The sequence below is a fragment of the Abrus precatorius genome, unplaced genomic scaffold, assembly GCF_003935025.1.
Source record: "Abrus precatorius isolate BTA unplaced genomic scaffold, Abrus_2018 Scaffold7, whole genome shotgun sequence".
In the NCBI taxonomy this organism is placed as follows: Eukaryota; Viridiplantae; Streptophyta; class Magnoliopsida; order Fabales; family Fabaceae; genus Abrus; species Abrus precatorius.
This window is the reverse complement of record NW_020874417.1, coordinates 7,109,993-7,128,134: the sequence shown is the minus strand read 5'-3', so window position 1 is coordinate 7,128,134 and position 18,142 is coordinate 7,109,993. Positions and strand designations below refer to the sequence as shown.

Here is an 18,142-nt window from a genome sequence, read left to right as displayed (position 1 = left end):
CTTCAAGGATGATATACTCAAATAGAACTGCAAGAAACTCCCTGCTTTAAAGGATTTTCAAACTCATGCCAATAACAATTCTCACTAGTGGTGAATAACTTGAAACAAACTTTTAAAGACATAATTCCATTTTACAACTCTCAATATCCTCAACGTCGCAAACAAGTAGTTTTGAAACATATCAATTTTGAAGCATGAAAATTTGGTATTGGTTCATAAGGAAGAGTACTTTTATTTCGTTTTCATTTAAAATGAAAAATTGTCTTGATTCAATCCAAGGGTTATAATGACTTATTTCAATATGTAAATCAAAGAATAAGACTTCACATAAATGGCCATCAAGTAAGAGGATGTGATTATTCATGCATAAATAGATACGATTGAAATACTGTCTATTTATAAAAAAAATAATTAGAATAAAGATAACTTTTCAAATAAGACACTAAGTAGAAATGTGTGGTTATTCATTGAAAAGACACAGCTTAAAAAGACAAATTGTTTTTTTAAAAAAAAGACATCAATTGAATTGATGTAACTCTTCCTGACTAGACCCAATGTCTATAAATAAGAGTATTCTCTAAGGACATTTGACATAATACACTTACACATAAAACTCAATTTTCAATTTATTCTTTCATAATATTCACAAATTCATTTGCCTTATCTTCACTATACAATAAATAACATGCAAAATCATCATACAAGGCTTGAGTTGTAGAAATGCAAAACATATTTAAGGTTCTTTATTGTATCTTGAAAGAAATTTGCCATCCAACCCATTTTATATCCAAGTTATTGGTGAAGGCAAATTAAACTTATAAAAACGTATATATCCACACCTTGAAGACATTGTGCATACTTCCTTTTAATATCATTTTCTTTTATTCTTCAAAGATCCATTGTAGCCAACAATAAAAACAGGAAAGTTTAACAATCTTAAACACAATTTAATGTATATAAAGGAGGATTTTTACTTTATGATTGTTCATGTTTCATGATATACTCAACAGAATTTCAAGAATCTTCTTGCTTGAACGGGTTTTGAATCTCATGTCAATTAAAAGTTCTCATTTTATATATAAGCCTCTCACTTGTGATGGATAACCAGGAAAAAACTTTTGAAGACATTATTCCACTCAACAATTCAATGTCACTAATAGGTAATTTTGACAACCATGCCAATTTTAAGACTTCAGAATATGACCTGATGTATTCAACACACCTTAAATAGGCCTAATATATCTCCTGTACCTATGGCCCAAGCCTAGTCTATTTACTTGAATATATAAATTACTTTTAAAGTTTGTGTATCTCTATAACAGCTATGAATCTCAACCTTTTATCAAAATAATATCATATCTTGAGATTTAATCTAGTTGGATTACTGATGGTCCATTAACATACACAAATCCCCTTACATTGCAGCTGCCACCACAACCCTGCCATTTCAAAACCTGGTTCAGATGGCAAGGGATCTACATAAATATTATGCAATGAACACAGTGCGAATAAAACGTCCATAATTAAAATCACTTGCAAACGTGCACGCTGGAGTAGATTACATAATTATTAGTAAATTACATAATCATAAAAAAAAATTAATTAGTCTATCTACAAATTAAATTTAAAAATATTACGATGAAGGGACCGGACCATGCTTGCCCCTTCCTAGATCCAACCCTGTTTGAATATAAGATTACCATTCGTGTATTTTGCAAACGAAGTTTTTATATTTGATTTCACAAATGTTATTTCGGGTCAACCGAGGCAAGTAGCAGCTTCGCTTATCACACTCGGCTTCTTATGTCATCAAAATATCTGCTGTAGAGAAGACAATTAATCATTCTTCTGACCAAAAAAAAGAGAAGACAATCATTCAGATAAATACAATTACTTGAATGAGTACAAGGTTTTTCAATGGCTTAACAGACACGAATAAATTTGTTATTACAAAAATGGTAAAATAATAAAAAAAAAATACAACAGGCAGAAATAAGTGCCTAAAAAGAGATGAAAGAAAAATTGCATGCGATTGAATTCGGTTATATGCTTTGTTAAAAAAGGACTGCTTTCATTACCAAATTTCCGCTAAGCATGCTTTAACTATGCACTTTAAAGCATTTCAAATATGGAAACAACAGAAGCAACTCTTGGCGACTTCGTTTCTGCAAAGAAATAAACGAACAGTTAGAAAAAACTGGTCCAGCTAAATCTTGTATGTTATCACAAATATAGAGCTACTTTTAAGTAGGAATTTGCCTTGATGCCAATACATCCGTTTACGTCAAGGGTTGTAATTTTGTGGGAAGAGGACTTTGAGAGTGCTTCCAGACATTTATCAGTCACACCAATTATTCCGAACAAGCTGCAAATATGTCCTCTCAACACATCAGCAGGAGAAGTGATTTCAGGATAACAATACAGAGAGGGCACTTAATGGTGGTAGGTGTGCATCTCTGTGTGTGTGTGTGTGTATATATATAAACATGAATGGTCACAATTAAAAGTTTAAAACCAGCCACTCAAAGGTTATTATATAAAAATGGTAGTTCTCTGGAAAATGAAAGTCATATACCAGCCTTGCATGCAAACTTGTGAATGGTGTAATATGTGAACATTGTACCATATATCTTGAGAAGCACATATATATTTGTATCTGTAATATGACTAGGCCAACAAAATATTTTCTAACGTCAAAAGTGTCCCATCCAGTAATGTATCCGTAATGCTTCAAACGTATTAAAATACAATATACCTTAGAAATTCAAGAGAGGTACAACCTTCTGCAAGGGATATGACCCCTTCATCAGTCACTCGTACACACCTATCACATAAAATTAGATGCAGTCCATTTATTTTTACATAGTGAGAAAGATATTCAGATTGATGATTCATTTACCATGTCAGATTAAGGGACACAAGGTTCTTGCACTTAGAGATACAGGAGACTCCTTCATCCGAGAGATTCTGCAAGCCAAACTGTTATCTATTGGCAGTCTGCATTAGGGCCTAATTTGAATAAACTTCTCAATAAATATTTTATAGAAGATAAAAATAAAGAAGAAAAATAAATCAAACTTCTCCCATTAATTAAAATCAACTTATACTCTTTTACCTTTTTAGAAGTACTCTCTTTTAACTTCTTCAAAACTTAAGGTGAATAAGTTAACTAATTTATAAGAAAAATTTTATTCATTTTACCTATTTATATTATTTTCCTATAAGTAATTATCTAGAAATTTACCCATACTAAGCTTAGATAGGGTTGTACAGAGAAATCTGTGAAAACCCAAGATTTTTTACCTGGGCACCACAAAGATCCAAAAATGTGAGACGTGTTAGAAGGCATATTTTCCTGTAAGCCTCATCTGTGAAACTGAATAAAAGTAATGCTATGAATTAATCCAATTCCAGGGCAAGACAACTTGAACTAAATGTTGAGTTTCAATTCCTACCTGGACAATGCATAGAGATTCAAACTCTGAAGAAATAGACATTTGTGCAATAGCTTCTTCAACCCAAAATCTGTTAACTTGACACACCTAAGCATCAATTACAAGATATAAGTATCAAAAGAGGTATAATTGACCCTAATATTCATTGGCATCACCTGAACAGACTGTAATTTGAAATCTTAACATCAAATTTTAGGCAAAAAATTGCATTTGCATAGAACTAGAAACAAAATTCTGGAGACACCCCACCTCCCCCCTCAACAAATGTCTGTCTGTCTGTCTGTCTGTCTGATTCATTATTTGGGAAATGATATTTATCATTCCATAATGTGCAATATCTAAAAGAATATGTTATAAATCAGTGGAGATACCTAGTCAAATTTAGTGATTTGAGTTCTGGATAATTCTCTGAAATAAGTTGCACACCTCGGTCTGAAATATTCTGTAATTATCACAGAAAATACTTTTTACATATTTCAGAGGATAGAAGTAACAAATCTAAAAAGATGAATTTCTATTTAACGTACAACTGTAGATGTGAAATTGCAATAAGATGATAAAAACCAAAATACCACTTCAAATCCAATCAAAATAAAAGGCCAAAAGCATATTTAGTAATACTGGAAAGAATATTCCAGACATTGTTACATTTTATACACAATTTACAGATAATCTGTTTCTTGTTTTTCTATATAGGAGTGTATGCATGGGAAAAGCTATAAATTAACAATGTAGAGTACATAAAAAATTGACACAACTGTAAGTTGAAGTTAAAACAGAGTGGTGGACATGGAGCATATTACCAGTCCACAACAACAACCAAACATCATAATGTCCCGACATAAATGATGTCTATAGACAAATTATTAACCTCAAAGTCCTTCTTAATTGTTTCACTTATAATTTTTCTTGATCTCCCATTCTCCCTCTACTTCTAGCAATTTGCGCTGCCCTCTAACTGATATACTCTCCTTGCTAAGGCTTATATAGAACACATGCCCAAACAACCTATACCAAATTCTACTATCTTTTCTACAGTAGGTGATATCCTAACCTTTTTTTATAATGCATTAATTTATGATCCTATCTTGTCTAGTATGTCAACTCATTCAATCCAACATTCTCATCTCTGCAACTTTGTGCTACTGTTTACTCTCTTATTGGCTTTTTACTGTCTAACATAGAATTCCATACAACATCACAAGTCTTACATCCAGACAGTAAAATTTACCTTTAAACTTAAGTGGAATTTTTATCACAGATAACACCTGAGACACTCTTTCATTTCATCCATCCTGCTTGAATCCTATGGTTTATGTACATTTCTCTCTATTTCCTGGCTGTCCTGTATGATAGACCCTAGATACTTAAACTGTGTGACTTAAGGTTGTTCTTCCACATTTTACCTCTACACTACAGTCGTTGCACCTCTTGCTTCCTATACTCTGACTTTTACTTAACCAAAAGCATGATCTTCTCAAGCTCATCTCAGCATTTCTCACATCCCATTCATTTCATCTCTTGATTCTACAACCAGAACAATATTATTTGTAAAATGCAAGCATGGTGGCATTAGCCCTTGGATTTGCTCAATTAGGACGTCCAAGACTAAGGTTAAGAGAAAATAACTCAAAGCTAACTCTTAGTGCAATCTTTTATGGTTATAGGAAAATTTGTTGTGACGACAATGTGTTCTCAATCTAGTTGTGACCCCCTAATACATGTCCTTCATTGATCATTTATATTCAATACAAACTCCTTGCTTCATTAGGGATTCCCATAAAACATCTCTTGGTACCTAATCATACACCTTTCCCAAGTCAATGGAACCCATGTATAAAACTCTTTATGCTTTTAATAGCGCTCTAGTAAACATTGCAACAAGTACATTAATTCCATGGGTGACCTCCAAGGCAATAAATCCAAATTGATTTTCAATATCTGAGTCTCTTGTCTTGATATCCTGTTAATTAATTACCCTTCCATAATTTCTTAGCATGAATCATAAGCATGATCCACCATAACTTGTGCAATTTCATATATCTCCTTTGTTTATATAAATAGGGATTAGGGTGTGAATCCTCCACTCTGGTGACATTTTCTTGGACCCCATAATCTTGTTAAACAACATTTGTGAGCCAACTAATATCTTTCCATACCTCAATGGATATAGTATTTGATCCAACTACTTTGCCATTGCCATTTTTCTCTAAGCTTCTTTTACCTCAAGCTCTTAAATTCTACAACTCTACAACAAAAGGAGTTATTTTGGTCCTTGTTCCTTGTGTTCATCCTATCCAAAAGCAAAAATTCTACCCTTAGTTAAATAGCTTGTAAAAGTAATTTTTCCCAATTTTCACCATTCTTACAGGGATCATGCTTTGTAATACGGATGGCAATACAGGTTGAACTAGTCAATTTGACCCACCTAACCTGCCAATTTTAACGAAGCAGGTTGAAGGTTTCAAATCCATCAACCCATTTATTTCACCCTGCCTAATTTGCATTTTTGAATGAGTTAGGGGAGACGGGTCAGACCAATCAAGATAAATATTTTAAAAATAAATAGTAAAAAAAGAATTTAAAACTTTCTTTATATATCTCCGAATTTTTATTTATATACATTTAATAAATATAAAAAATTAAATCTTAATATCCATAAAATTAATTATTTATTTAGGTTAGAATTTAATTATATATTTTTCACTTGTTTAATTTATATTATGTTAAATTTTTTGAACCTTTAAGCGGGTCAACTCACTAGCCTGCCTTAAAAGGGTAGACTGATATTTTCAGCTCATATAAAAACAGGATTGACTGAACTCAACTCATTGTTTGATGGGTTCACAGCAGGGTGGCACAAAAAGGGACAAGTTAGCCTATTTTGCCATTCCTACTTTGTAACATTCCCTTTTACCCTTGACTTTATTTGCACACTTTCATCCAACTACTGAATCCTTTAGCCTAAGGTTCCCATCCTCTTGATTTCTTGAGAATCTATTTCGCTATTTTCCTAATTCCTTCAGCCATCTTTTCCCACATATCACTCACACATGTCTCTCAACATCCTTCCCCCATAATTATTCATTGAAAGATCCATTGCTTTTTGCCTTTCAATTGCACCACCTGATCTTTTAAAGCCTATCCTGACTTTTCCTCCTTCCTCTCTTCTGAACTCTTACATCCATGACCAGCACTCTATGTTGGGTAGTCAAGCTCAAGTAAGTGTAGATTACAAGTGCATATGCCATAAAAAAAAAAGTTGGATGGTACTTCAAAGTTTAACACCTAACAGCTACAACTACCTGAAAAGTATATTTAAACCCAACAGCTAGAACTATTATTTTCTGACAAGATGTCAGAATTCTACAGCACACAAATATGCTTTCATCAGCACACTTTTCAATAGGGTATTATTATTATTATTATTATTTATGTATTTATGTGGTATGGTAAGGGTAAACTCAGCTCAACTTTCACATCAACTGATAAGTTCCTCCTTGGGTAATCTTAACATAGGGCCCCCTACAATGGTCTAGTACAGCTAGAGAAATTAAATCCTATGTGCATAATGGTGACAATAATTTAAAAAGGAAAGTTTTCTGTTAAATGAAGCCATCCAGTGACCCCCCATGTGCATAATGTTTTCAGCACTTTTCAGTTGAATTGCTGTTGGTAGGGATTAAACTGCTAAATCAATTTTAAGTGCCATAACTATTCATTTTCCGCACTGAATTAGATTTTCAAACTAAGCCATAGACTGAAAGAATGCATCAACTAAATGTACACACATTGGATGCAATTCTTTCTGTTTATGTACGCATAACAAACCTTTAAAAATCAGCATTCAATATTAAATTAATAAACTGAAATCCAAAACTACAAATCCAAGGCATCGTGTACCTTACAACCACTTATGTTCAAATCAATTATGTGTTTGCAGTTCCTCACCATATGTTGTATTCCTGTATCTGTTACCCTGGAATATGACTCATATTTCAGTATGTTACAAGAGATTGACTTGAATCCAAAGAAATATTTTCAACTGGCAACTTCAACATTGCACATTAAGAATTAAGAAAAGTTTAAGGCACCTGACATTCCAGTAGATGGAAAAGGTATTCAGCTGGGGGCAACAACTGGTTATTGCTTCAATCCCTGTATCCGATATTTTTTGGCAGCCATTCAGATTTAAAGACTCCAAGCTTTGAAGAGAATCAAAACACTAGCAATGCTTCAAAATCTTTGGTTAGAATTACAGTCAACATATATTCTACATCATAAAGTATTTGTGCAATCATTGTCAACTAAGGTTTTCTTCTCTATCTATAATATATAATTCTTTTCTTTACAATATCATAGATATTTAATTTGCAGTAGTAAAATATTCCAGCTTGTCAAAACATTTCTGAGTTATCATAACAGAGAAGCAACAGATAGAATATCTACATCTTAACTCCAAACAGGTCAATGAAACCCATTAATCAGCATTCAGCAATCAGTTATTGGGTGCCTATTCATAATCTATGTTCCCAGTACCCGTATCTTTATCTTCTCTGTTAGGAATGATAACTTCTTGTTTCTACTTTAATCCTCCTATTACAGGAATATTTTGAGCTGAGTTTACATAATTACATCATTTTCTTTACATTTATTATCAACAAAATCACAATGATATGAGTTACATTTGATACATATAGTAATAACTCAACATGATACAATAACCAAGACTAAAAAAAATAATAAAAAATAAATAAAAACACAAGAATGACGTAAACCTAGACTATGTCATATCAGTTTCATCCTTCATGTACCAAATTTTTTATTTTATCAAGCTGGATGCATCAGGGTACCAAACATATGAATTCTCTGCAGCCTAAGATATTAGTAATTGTTTGAAGCAAAATTATGTATGGTAAAGTCAGAAAATAAGAGAATAATGGCATCGAATAGAATAACAATTTTATATGACATTATTCTCCAATTGAGCCAGCAGGGTTCTTCCATCTCAACAGATAGACAAACAAAAATTTATAGAAAACTATGAAATAAAAAAATAAATATATTTATATATATTACCTTATCCTTAATAAGGACGAGATGCGTGTCTTCAACATCTCTTGCAAACTCTAGGTTAATATGCTTGACATAGCGATATCTAGGCTACAAGAATCAATCAAAATTCACCCCCAAAACACTATTAACCACAAAATGTTAGGTCAGACAAAATCTATAAAAAATAAGTAAGTAATATTAGTAATGTAATCATACATAAGTTGAGTAAATAAGTAAATAAATAAATAAAAGACTAACCAGAGAAAGAGCAGCTATAAGGCGATTTCCGGCATTATTTAACTCTCGAAAATTGAGTGACTAAATACAGATAAAAATTAATAATAACAAAAAGGAATGAAAATAAAAATTGATAAAAAGAAAATGAGGAGCGTTGGGACTAGGGGTACCTGCCAAAGGGGTTGACAAGAGACAAGGGTACGATGAAGAGAGGGAGAGAGAAGAAGGAGTGAAGTGAGGTGTGTGTGTGAGAAGGGTAATGTGGAACAAACGATTTTCAAAACCTTTGGCACTGTCTCTCTGCACCAAACACCCTCCTTTTCCTCTGTTTCCTCCATTCACCTCAAACTCCCTAACTCAATTTCCTTCTTTTACTTTTCTTTCTTCTTCCTCTACCCTTTCTAATGCATAAATAAATCATGTTTTATAATTAATTTTAAAATAAATCCTCAAGTTATTGCTCTACTGCATATTTATGTATATAAATTATAAATTCTAATTCTTGAATAAAAGTATTTTTTTAAAATAAAAATAATTCACGTGCATATGAATCTTTCTATATTACACATTTAATTTAAGTTTAAATTTTTTATAATTTATTTGTTAATCAATTAATATATAAAACTATCTTTTAATCAAATGTTTGAGAGTTTATGATGATTTTGAATATAAAATAGTTTTGCAAGTTTAGAAGTTATAAAAATAGCAGAAAATTTTATTAAATTGTAAAAATTTCAAATAAAAAATAATAATTTTAAGATTTTAGGCAAAAGAAAATGTTGCTTTTGTTATCATCTTTGGTAACATATGCATGTACACTAGAGTAAGAAAATAATGAATTTGGGAGTAACAGATAACTTTTTTAATTTTTAATCTCAAGTCATAAATTCATCACACTTTCACGTAGTGCAGAAACGGGCTACTTGGCCTATAACATGTAGCGACCTTTAGCCTAAAAAAGTTCAATTTTTATTTGATTAACCTAGGACTAAAACAATCTAAATTTTATTGGAACTCAAAATTTAAAACTCAAGCGCTACATTTTACGGTTCTATATTCACAACGTTCTTATTATTTTAAGCCAAATAAATCTCGATTTCTTATCTAATTATATTTTGATTATTTACAAAATATTATCCTATTGATTTTACCTCATTCTTTAACTTATAATTAGTTAATAATTCCTGCAATGCATGAATATTTTATTTCAAAAAAAATGTATATGCAGTTTATTAATTAAAGAATAAATTTATTATAATTAATTAAAAAGATCATGAGAGAGAATTTAAAAAGTGCTAATTTTGAAAAAAGAAAAGGATAGACTTTGACTGAATATATTGTAAATAATAGATTTGAAAGTTTATAAATATAAACATAGGTATTTGTGAAAATTTTGAAAATTTATGTGAGATAATACTTTTCCTAAAATATTTGTTTATTTTATTGTAATTTTTTGTGGTTATAATTAATTTTAAGAAAATTTACTTTATGCTTAATAATATGTCGTAGATATTTTCTAGGGGAAAGAAATGTCACTGTTCTCTAGTCAAAGCATTTTGGGACAAAGGCAGGAGTATTTTAATTATTTTGTATTCTGTCCCAGAAAAATTATAGAAAAACAAAATTTATAAACATCAATACAATCAAAATTTATAACTTAAATTTTCTAATGTTGTTTAGAATTATTTTTTAAAGACAATTTTAATTGCAAATATATGACGTTAAAAAGGAAAAAGAGGATATTACTATTGAATGAAACTTGGCTAAAAAGAGTACTTAGATCACAGCTTAAAAGACTAATGAAAAAAATACTTAGAAAGTAAAAATTAGAGCTATCTTTATACTACTTATATCGTATCAATAAAAATCTTGACAAATTTGCTAAGGGCGAAATGTAATTATGGAACGAATTAAGACAACCCTTTGTGTATACTTTTTCTGTCTTGTCTTTTTGCTGTCAGTGAAATCTCTCTGATAACAAAGCAAAAAACTCCCAGACTTACGTGTCACTATTACATTATTTTTACAATTACATTTTATTCTCGGTGCATAGTGTTTAGTGAATATTTTATTTATCATTTTTTAACTTTCCGAACGGCAAACTTTGATACTTTTTTTTTAGCTATTGCAAACTTTCATACTTTAACAGTAGGATTATTGATTTCCATTTAGTCATGAAAATATTCAAAACAATGAAATGTTAAACTTTGTTCAAACCATTCCTCTTCAAGTTATTCTACAGAGTTTTATTTTGTTCCATTCCTCGGGAACAAGAATGAAAAGAATGAAGAGTGAATATGAATTACGCTTAATAGTGTTTTTGTAAGTAGTCTCTTGATAATAAGATTACATTTTATAATTTTTGGTGTAAACACTGAATTTAAGTACACATAATAAAAACCCGCGGTGAAATATATAATTGAGCTTATAAAATCAGTGCGTACGCCAAATGTTATAAGATGTAGCATAATTACAGCATTAAACAATAGACAAACTAAAGAGAGAAGGGTAACACTTAGCTATCAAGAATAATTCTTAATTAAAGATTTTTTAGTAACTTTCTACCAACAGATAGGCTATAAAGTTACAGCCACTCAGAGAAAATTGCTTTAATGAATCCTTCTAGTAAAGGAAAGGTAGGTTAGGTAATTAAGCGCAGAACCGTTCGATCGATAGAATAATCAAATCAATAATATGTGCATGCTAATTAGGGATAACTCCTGACTTAGACTGTCAAAGGCTAAGGACCTATCAAAATACAAAACACGGCAATACTCACCATTTAAACTCAGTAATATCTGCCCTTTGGTCTCCATCCAATCTGTTTACACCGTCTCTCTCTTCTACAGACTCTAACAAGTCATCCAGTCAGAAATTTCGGGTTGCATACAGATTTTTTCTTCTCCATTTGCAGCATTTCCCAACCTTATTTGCCTAACCAGCAAAACCAAGCCATTGTAAATCTTTCCTATGACAAAAGATTTCCAGTAGAAAGGAATGCATGGTTAGCAAACCATGGTTGAGAAGAGACAAATTTTCATCATTAAAGTCTGAAATTTATATACAATCAACGTGAGAATGAATCAGTGATGTGACACTAATCTAATCCCAAGCACTTGTCACACCTTGACCATATCCTCCACCATAACTGCCATATCCACCGGTTCCACCATAGTAATCTGTTCCTTTATTAAATGTTTCTTTCCTAAAATCGCGGCCACCAAATCGGGCTCCCCCTGACCTCCTATTTCTGTTGCCACCACCGTAAGACGCCCTTGCTGCATAACGGGTGAGCCAGGCAGGTACTTCTTGATTTGACTCTTGCATCAGATCAGCCAATGGTTTAGCCAACGACACATTATTGTCATTGAAGAAGGCTGTTGCTAATCCCATTTTACCAGCTCTCCCCGTTCTTCCTATCCGGTGCACATAATCATCAATGTCATTGGGAAGATCAAAATTTACCACATGTGCTACCCGTGGGATGTCAAGACCACGTGCCGCAACATCCGTTGCCACAAGAATTGGTGTGTTTCCACTCTTGAATGACCTCAATGCTAGCTCTCTTTCCTGCATACAGAATCATTACATTGTACACATTCAATTTTAGTACACAAAAAAAGAAATATATACAAAGAGAACTTCTATTACAGGAGTTTTAACAATATATCTGGGAAGGCGTTTCCAAAGCAGTAAATTGGTAGTAAATAGAATCTTTTGAGAGACTTTGTAAAAAAAGAATTAAAATAAATACAGCAGCATTTTGGCAGATTACAAGCAAGGGATTCAACTAGAAGCTGCCACAATAGACAAAATCAATTCTTGACAAAACAAAGAATTAGAGAACAATAATATCATGCTTGCCAACAATTAAAAAGAAAAACTGTAGTACCCAAAAAATAATTAAGGGTAATTTGAAAGTTCAAAGCATAGATTCTATTGATTCTAAAGGAAAGAGCAGATTGTGAGTACTAGAAAAGTCACCTGAGAAGCAGAAGTGCCAAGAAAATTAAATATTACTCAATGAAATGATGACAGCATTACAATTTTCTTCCTTTTAAGATTTAAAATTTGAATAAAGAACTTAGATACAGCAATATCTTAAAAATTTAAATAAGTTCCTTCAAAGTAGGAATAGGGAAAAAGAGACGAGCTTTCATGGTTAATTCAAAAACCCTCATTTCAATTATAGTAAAAACAATGTTAAATTATAATTTTAGTCCTTATACCTAGTTTTTTTTTAATTTAGTCCTTGTATGAAAAAACTTTATATTTTGGTCCCTATGAGAAAAAAAATTACAAAGCAGTCTTCACTATTTATTGAAGTTATAATGGTGACACTGTATTTTTCATGCAGAGAGTAAAATGAAAAATCATATGTCATGTATAGGAATTAAAATGTAAAACTCTTATATGTAGAGACCAAAATGAAGAATAGGGATTAAAATGATAAACTATGTCAAATTTGGAGACCAAATTTAACATTGTTCTGACTTTGATAAATGGCTGGAACTGATCCGTAAACAGCTTTTTATATAAGGACCAAAATATAGGATTTTTTCATCAAGAAGACGATGTCAAATACAGGGACCGACCAAACTAATAATTAAACCTAAACACAAAACACTCCCCTTTCTGTGGTAGTAAAGATGAACATGGAAAGGAAGTATTTATATTTGATCCTTGATATTTTTTTCTTTTAATAAAAATTGAGTTGCTCAAACTTTATAATCCCTTTAAAGTCTCATGGGGAATGTAGAATTTCATAACACAAGTTAAACTCTGATTTACTTAATTTATTTGAAGCAAACAAATCCAAGCCCCTAAACAGACTCACTTGTTGTGTCCTGTCACCATGAATGCTAGTTGCAGGAAATCCATTAACACACAAGCAGTGTTCCAATGCATCAGCTCCTTTCTTTGTTTCCACAAAAACCAATGTAAGACCTTGCTGCAAAAACCAGCCACAAAATACTTGAAGTTAAAACTATGAATACAATGAATCAGCAAATCAGGTTTACCTATTCTTAGCAAAAACTTGTTCCAGTGCAGTATAAATTTTTTTAAAATAGAGAATTTCAATACAAAATAAAACTAATTACGGCATACACATGTACAAGGCTGAAGAGCAGCAATGCGCACAGGTGAAAAATTACCTTGCCATAAATTCCATTTTCCCTCTGAGCATGAAGAAGGTCCATTAGATGGCTTCTCTTGTCTGACTCAAGCACATATTCTACTCTTTGAGCAATTAGATCAGTACTTGAACCAACTCTTCCAACAGCCAGAAACACATAATTTGAAAGAAAATCTGATGCAAGTCTCTGCATTCAAATGAAAATTGCAAAATGTGCTATATCAAACCCATTTTTTTAGAAGAGTCATTATAATCATTGTTGTATCATGTAGCTAAAAAAAAATTACATCTAGCTGATTTAAACATTGTCAACAACTCAAGCTCTATTAATCAGAGTTTCTATCTCACACACAAGGCATCATCCTCAGCACAAAGTGCCAGTAAAACATTTCACAGCCAAACTTAACTATCTTAGTGAAAAATAGAAGCACATCACCAACATCTCCCAAAAACCACATCATCACCATTTCATTCAGGATAAACTATTGCCACAATCACCATACTGGCTCTACCCAAAGAAAATTGTCTACAACTAACAAGTCAAGCAGAGCCATTGTTTGCATTTGCCAAGTGTATGCATCAAAACTTTCACCTTCCCAAATCAAGTTTCATTTGCAATAATAATATAAATTTTAAAACAGCCAGGTTAAAAAACATATGGGTCTACATAACAAACACAATTGGCATCGTATTAACATTCCACCTCAATGAAACAAAATTTGGATTTGGAGTTTTCTTCAAGAACTATTTTACCAAATCTAAGGATTCATTGTTAACATTAGGCGATCTCACCTAGTGAGATAAGGCTTGGTGGTGGTTGTTGTAAGGATTCATTGTTAACGCAAAAGTCAAATATTCAAAAGTTAACAACAAAAGAGAAGTGCTTGATTTTCTGCAAATTCAGGAAGTCCAAATCAAGGTTCTAAAGGTTATTAGGAACAGACAGTATTTGCAAAGGAGAGAGACTCTCCTTGGGGACTATAATTGGTTGAAGCTCGAGGTGGAAGCCATGGGAAGACTGAGGTAAAGAGATCCCATTAAATCTTACCTGGTCAATCTTTAAACTCTTGTAGAGAACTTTTGTTTCAGTAAGTTTTAAAGTTGAAAGCAACTGTTCCATGGCTTGATCATGCACACCCATAAAGTTATCAATATTTCAGTTATGTAAAATAGACAACAAATTAATAAAACAAGTTATTCTCCCCTTGTTCAATCAAAGACAGTGTCTTTTTTCCTCCACTTTCACATTGTTATTCTTGGGGTAGTCTTCTGTAATTATTAAGTTTTAAAGCAGTTGCTCAAACACCTCAAATAAGGCAATCTAAATTAGCATAAGTGTGAAAATAGAGAGACAACCTCTGCCCATTTCAAATTATATATACTGGCAATACTGCCAGCAGTCATTAAAAAAAATGGTAGAAATATATTTTATACAGTAAATGGATTTGTTAGGTTATTTGAAAACAAAAGGTGTTTCCAGCTTTTAGAAAAAGATGAAATTTTCAACTTTTCCCAAAAATTATTTGCTTTACAAAAGCACTTGAAGCTTTTTTCTTTTTTCTTATTTTATTTGGGGGGGGGGGGAGGGGGGGGACGTGGATCCTTGTGCAAAAACATAGTCAGCTTGAGAATCGGAGTATGAGTCACGAGATACCTGTATTTCTTTGGGAAATGTGGCACTAAATAGCAGTGTCTGTCTCATGCCTGGAGGAGGCATGTCCATTTGTTCAACTATTTTTCTTATTTGAGGCTCAAAACCCATATCTAGCATCCGATCTGCCTCATCAAGAGCCAAATACTTTACCAGCTGCAATGACACCCTAGCCCTCTCAAGCAAATCTACCAATCTTCCTGGAGTAGCCACCAGAATATCAACTCCTCTCTCAAGCTCCCGTAACTGAACAATGCAACATATTAATACCTAATTAAGAAAGTGCATACAAATGTACAGAACCACAATACTATCAATCTGCAGGAGTCAAATGAAGTTACATACAATGGGGTAGTAGTTAATCACTTTTATGATTAAGAGATTGGAAACCATTATCTACCAGTTAATACTTTCACCAGACCATAAAATTACAATAGAGCACAGATAGTACGAACAATCTCTTCGTTTCCAGGTTCAGAATCTCTGAAACCATATTTTGTTATGTTCACTTCAACACAACCTAGTCCATGCTTGAAATGAAAAATGGTATGAATTTTGCTTATTAGATTTTCTGTTCTTTGTTAAAAACTTTAAAAAAAGTCCTAAACACATATAAGCATTGCATGCATAGGCATAAAATCCAATCCAATGTCAACAAAGGTGATGGTAAATGAAACCAAAGTATATACAAGCAAGCAAGCAAAAAAGGTTAAAATAAGTCAGAGTTTCTTGAACATCAGTGGGTAAAAGTAACCTGTTGGGTGATTGGTGCTCCTCCATAAGCAACTACCACTTTGACACCAGTTTGATAAGAAAACTTTCTGGCCTCATCATGTATCTGTGATGTAAGCAAAAGTTGGCTTTTGAGTATACAGATAGACATAAGAAGGCAGTGCAAACCAGAATCTAAAATCAGAACCACACCTGACATGAAAGCTCCCGTGTAGGGGAGAGGATAAGTGCCAGAGGAAAAGCAGTTCGTGCTACACGTGGTCTTTGAACATACTGCATCCGCATGATTCCACTTATAATAGGGAAGCAAAAAGCAGCTGTCTTTCCTGATCCTGTCTGAGCACAGGCCATCAAATCTCTCCCTGAAAGAGATATTGGTATGGCATACCTCTGAACTGGGGTTGGCTTGACATACTTGCATCTCTGTATATTTTGATTCAATGCCTCGCCCAAATCTATTTCAGCAAATGTATTCACAGGTGGTGGTACATTCTCTCCACTAGTCTCCACAGGGATATCATCATAGGCGTCAAAGTTAATGCCCGTGTTCTCTTGCTCACTAAAAGATTGATCAGCAGCTTCATCATTCTCAAAAGGGTTCACCTCACGCCTCCCACGGTCCCTCCCTGCCCCTCTACTATTCCAGCCACCACCAGTCTGAAAACCAGAACCATATCCTTGCCGTCCGAGATCAGGCTTAAAGGAACTGCCCCCATGAGGAGCAGGACCACCGTAATTTGCACGGCTGTCATTAGCTGGCAAAGAAGACGAGTGTGATGCCACTGGAACCTCGGAGGACAATGTCTTATTGCGAAGATGCGGAGGGACATATGCTGACCGGGGAGGGCCAGCCGAGGCATTGGTATTGGCAGAACCATTGGCTGAATTGTCAGCAGAATCCGCCCATGAAGTTCTCATAGTTGCAGAAATCGTTACTTTGCTCTTATAACAAGCAAATGCTGAACAAAATAAAAACAAAACAACACAAAACTACGCTTCCTAGTCCACGATCCTCGTATGTGCGTGCTTTATTAAACAATCACGATCAGCTAAAAGAAACGTAAAAAGGATCAAATCATAGAACGAATTGAAAGATACGCGAGATCGCCTCAAAGAAAACTCAAATTTCCAACTTGAAATCCAAAATTACAAAAAAAACGCGAGTTGCGCATAAATCCAGCGAAGTAAAACCACAATTTGTCAAATCATTATCCGAATCGAAGAACTTTTCTTCAAAAACAAAAATTAACATAAAAAAGACAAAATAAAAGCATGCGATTTCCGAAAACAATGAACAAGGAATCAGATTGAGAGACAAAAGGAGCGAACCCGAATGAATGAGAGAAGATATGAGCTTCGATTGAGTTAGCTTTTCAGGCGATGAAAACCTAAGCGATGATATCGCTAAGAGAAACGGAAATTTTCTAAGCGCTTTCCAAGTTGAATCAAAACTTTTCCTAATTTTCTCTTCACGTTTTCTTCGCTCCCAAACACAATATTTTTTATTTTTATTTTTGAGCTGAAAAGAAGATGATTAAAATATCTAAACGAAATCCACCGGCGAAAAAAGAGCTTGCGTGTGAATATTCTATTGCTATTATAATTGTGACTCTAACTCGTGCTTTTCCTTTCTGCGTTTACCTCTCTAACCAGAATAGCATTTTCTTTTTTTCCTCTTCTACTTTTTTTCATCCGTTGATATATTGAGGACTCATTTTTACTTCCTCTTTTTTAACAGATATTTTACGTGAAAGACTAGATTTTTAGCTTACACGAAGCTAAACACATCATAACAGTGAGTTTTTCTAATAAATAATACAATAAAATTTGTTTTTAGCTAAAGAGGGTTTCTTGAATTTTATTATCTGTATATTT

General features: G+C 32.9%; 2 protein-coding genes across 8 annotated transcripts; both read right to left on the bottom strand.

Moving 5' to 3' along the window:
• Positions 1 to 1,506: 1,506 nt before the first annotated feature.
• LOC113871036 (F-box protein At3g58530) lies at positions 1,507 to 9,146 on the bottom strand. Of its 5 annotated transcripts, none has more exons than XM_027507725.1 (13): positions 8,918 to 9,146; positions 8,769 to 8,828; positions 8,535 to 8,618; positions 7,550 to 7,680; positions 7,359 to 7,434; positions 3,827 to 3,897; positions 3,456 to 3,542; positions 3,304 to 3,376; positions 2,900 to 2,967; positions 2,756 to 2,824; positions 2,260 to 2,365; positions 2,079 to 2,165; positions 1,507 to 1,848 (listed from the first exon to the last, which is right to left on the bottom strand). In XM_027507725.1, exons 1-12 carry the CDS (start codon positions 9,083 to 9,085, stop codon positions 2,100 to 2,102), a joined length of 1,059 nt encoding a protein of 352 aa, XP_027363526.1. In that variant the 5' UTR covers positions 9,086 to 9,146; the 3' UTR covers positions 1,507 to 1,848; positions 2,079 to 2,099. The 5 variants fall into 5 exon arrangements, 4 of the variants coding, with proteins under 4 accessions (XP_027363526.1, XP_027363524.1, XP_027363525.1 ...); XM_027507723.1 differs by having other exon boundaries at positions 1,529 to 1,821; positions 2,900 to 2,979; XM_027507724.1 differs by lacking the exon at positions 1,507 to 1,848 and having other exon boundaries at positions 1,995 to 2,165.
• A 2,128-nt stretch (positions 9,147 to 11,274) lies between these two features.
• On the bottom strand, positions 11,275 to 17,876 carry LOC113871035 (DEAD-box ATP-dependent RNA helicase 37-like). 3 transcript variants are annotated; one of them, XM_027507722.1, is made up of 8 exons: positions 17,597 to 17,747; positions 16,999 to 17,316; positions 16,460 to 16,893; positions 16,290 to 16,373; positions 15,539 to 15,781; positions 13,904 to 14,071; positions 13,585 to 13,698; positions 11,275 to 12,317 (listed from the first exon to the last, which is right to left on the bottom strand). In XM_027507722.1, the coding sequence occupies exons 2-8, from the start codon at positions 17,183 to 17,185 to the stop codon at positions 11,850 to 11,852; spliced, it is 1,698 nt and encodes a 565-aa protein (XP_027363523.1). In that variant the 5' UTR covers positions 17,186 to 17,316; positions 17,597 to 17,747; the 3' UTR covers positions 11,275 to 11,849. The 3 variants fall into 3 exon arrangements, with proteins under 3 accessions (XP_027363523.1, XP_027363522.1, XP_027363521.1); XM_027507721.1 differs by lacking the exon at positions 17,597 to 17,747 and having other exon boundaries at positions 16,460 to 16,944; positions 17,011 to 17,185; XM_027507720.1 differs by having other exon boundaries at positions 11,428 to 12,317; positions 16,460 to 17,316; positions 17,597 to 17,876.
• Between the last annotated feature and the right edge of the window lie 266 nt (positions 17,877 to 18,142).

Coding starts and splice junctions, on each gene's coding strand:
- LOC113871036 (XM_027507723.1), bottom strand. CDS start 9,085: ATGGAGGAAACAGAGGAAAAGGAGGGTGTTTGGTGCAGAGAGACAGTG. Junction 7,681..8,534: donor TCGTCCTTATTAAGGATAAG/GTAATATATATA, acceptor AAGCATTGCTAG/TGTTTTGATTCTCTTCAAAG. Junction 3,377..3,455: donor AATCTCTATGCATTGTCCAG/GTAGGAATTGAA, acceptor ACTTTTATTCAG/TTTCACAGATGAGGCTTACA.
- LOC113871035 (XM_027507720.1), bottom strand. CDS start 17,185: ATGAGAACTTCATGGGCGGATTCTGCTGACAATTCAGCCAATGGTTCT. Junction 13,699..13,903: donor AAAATGGAATTTATGGCAAG/GTAATTTTTCAC, acceptor TGGTTTTTGCAG/CAAGGTCTTACATTGGTTTT. Junction 12,318..13,584: donor ATGGTGACAGGACACAACAA/GTGAGTCTGTTT, acceptor TTCTGTATGCAG/GAAAGAGAGCTAGCATTGAG.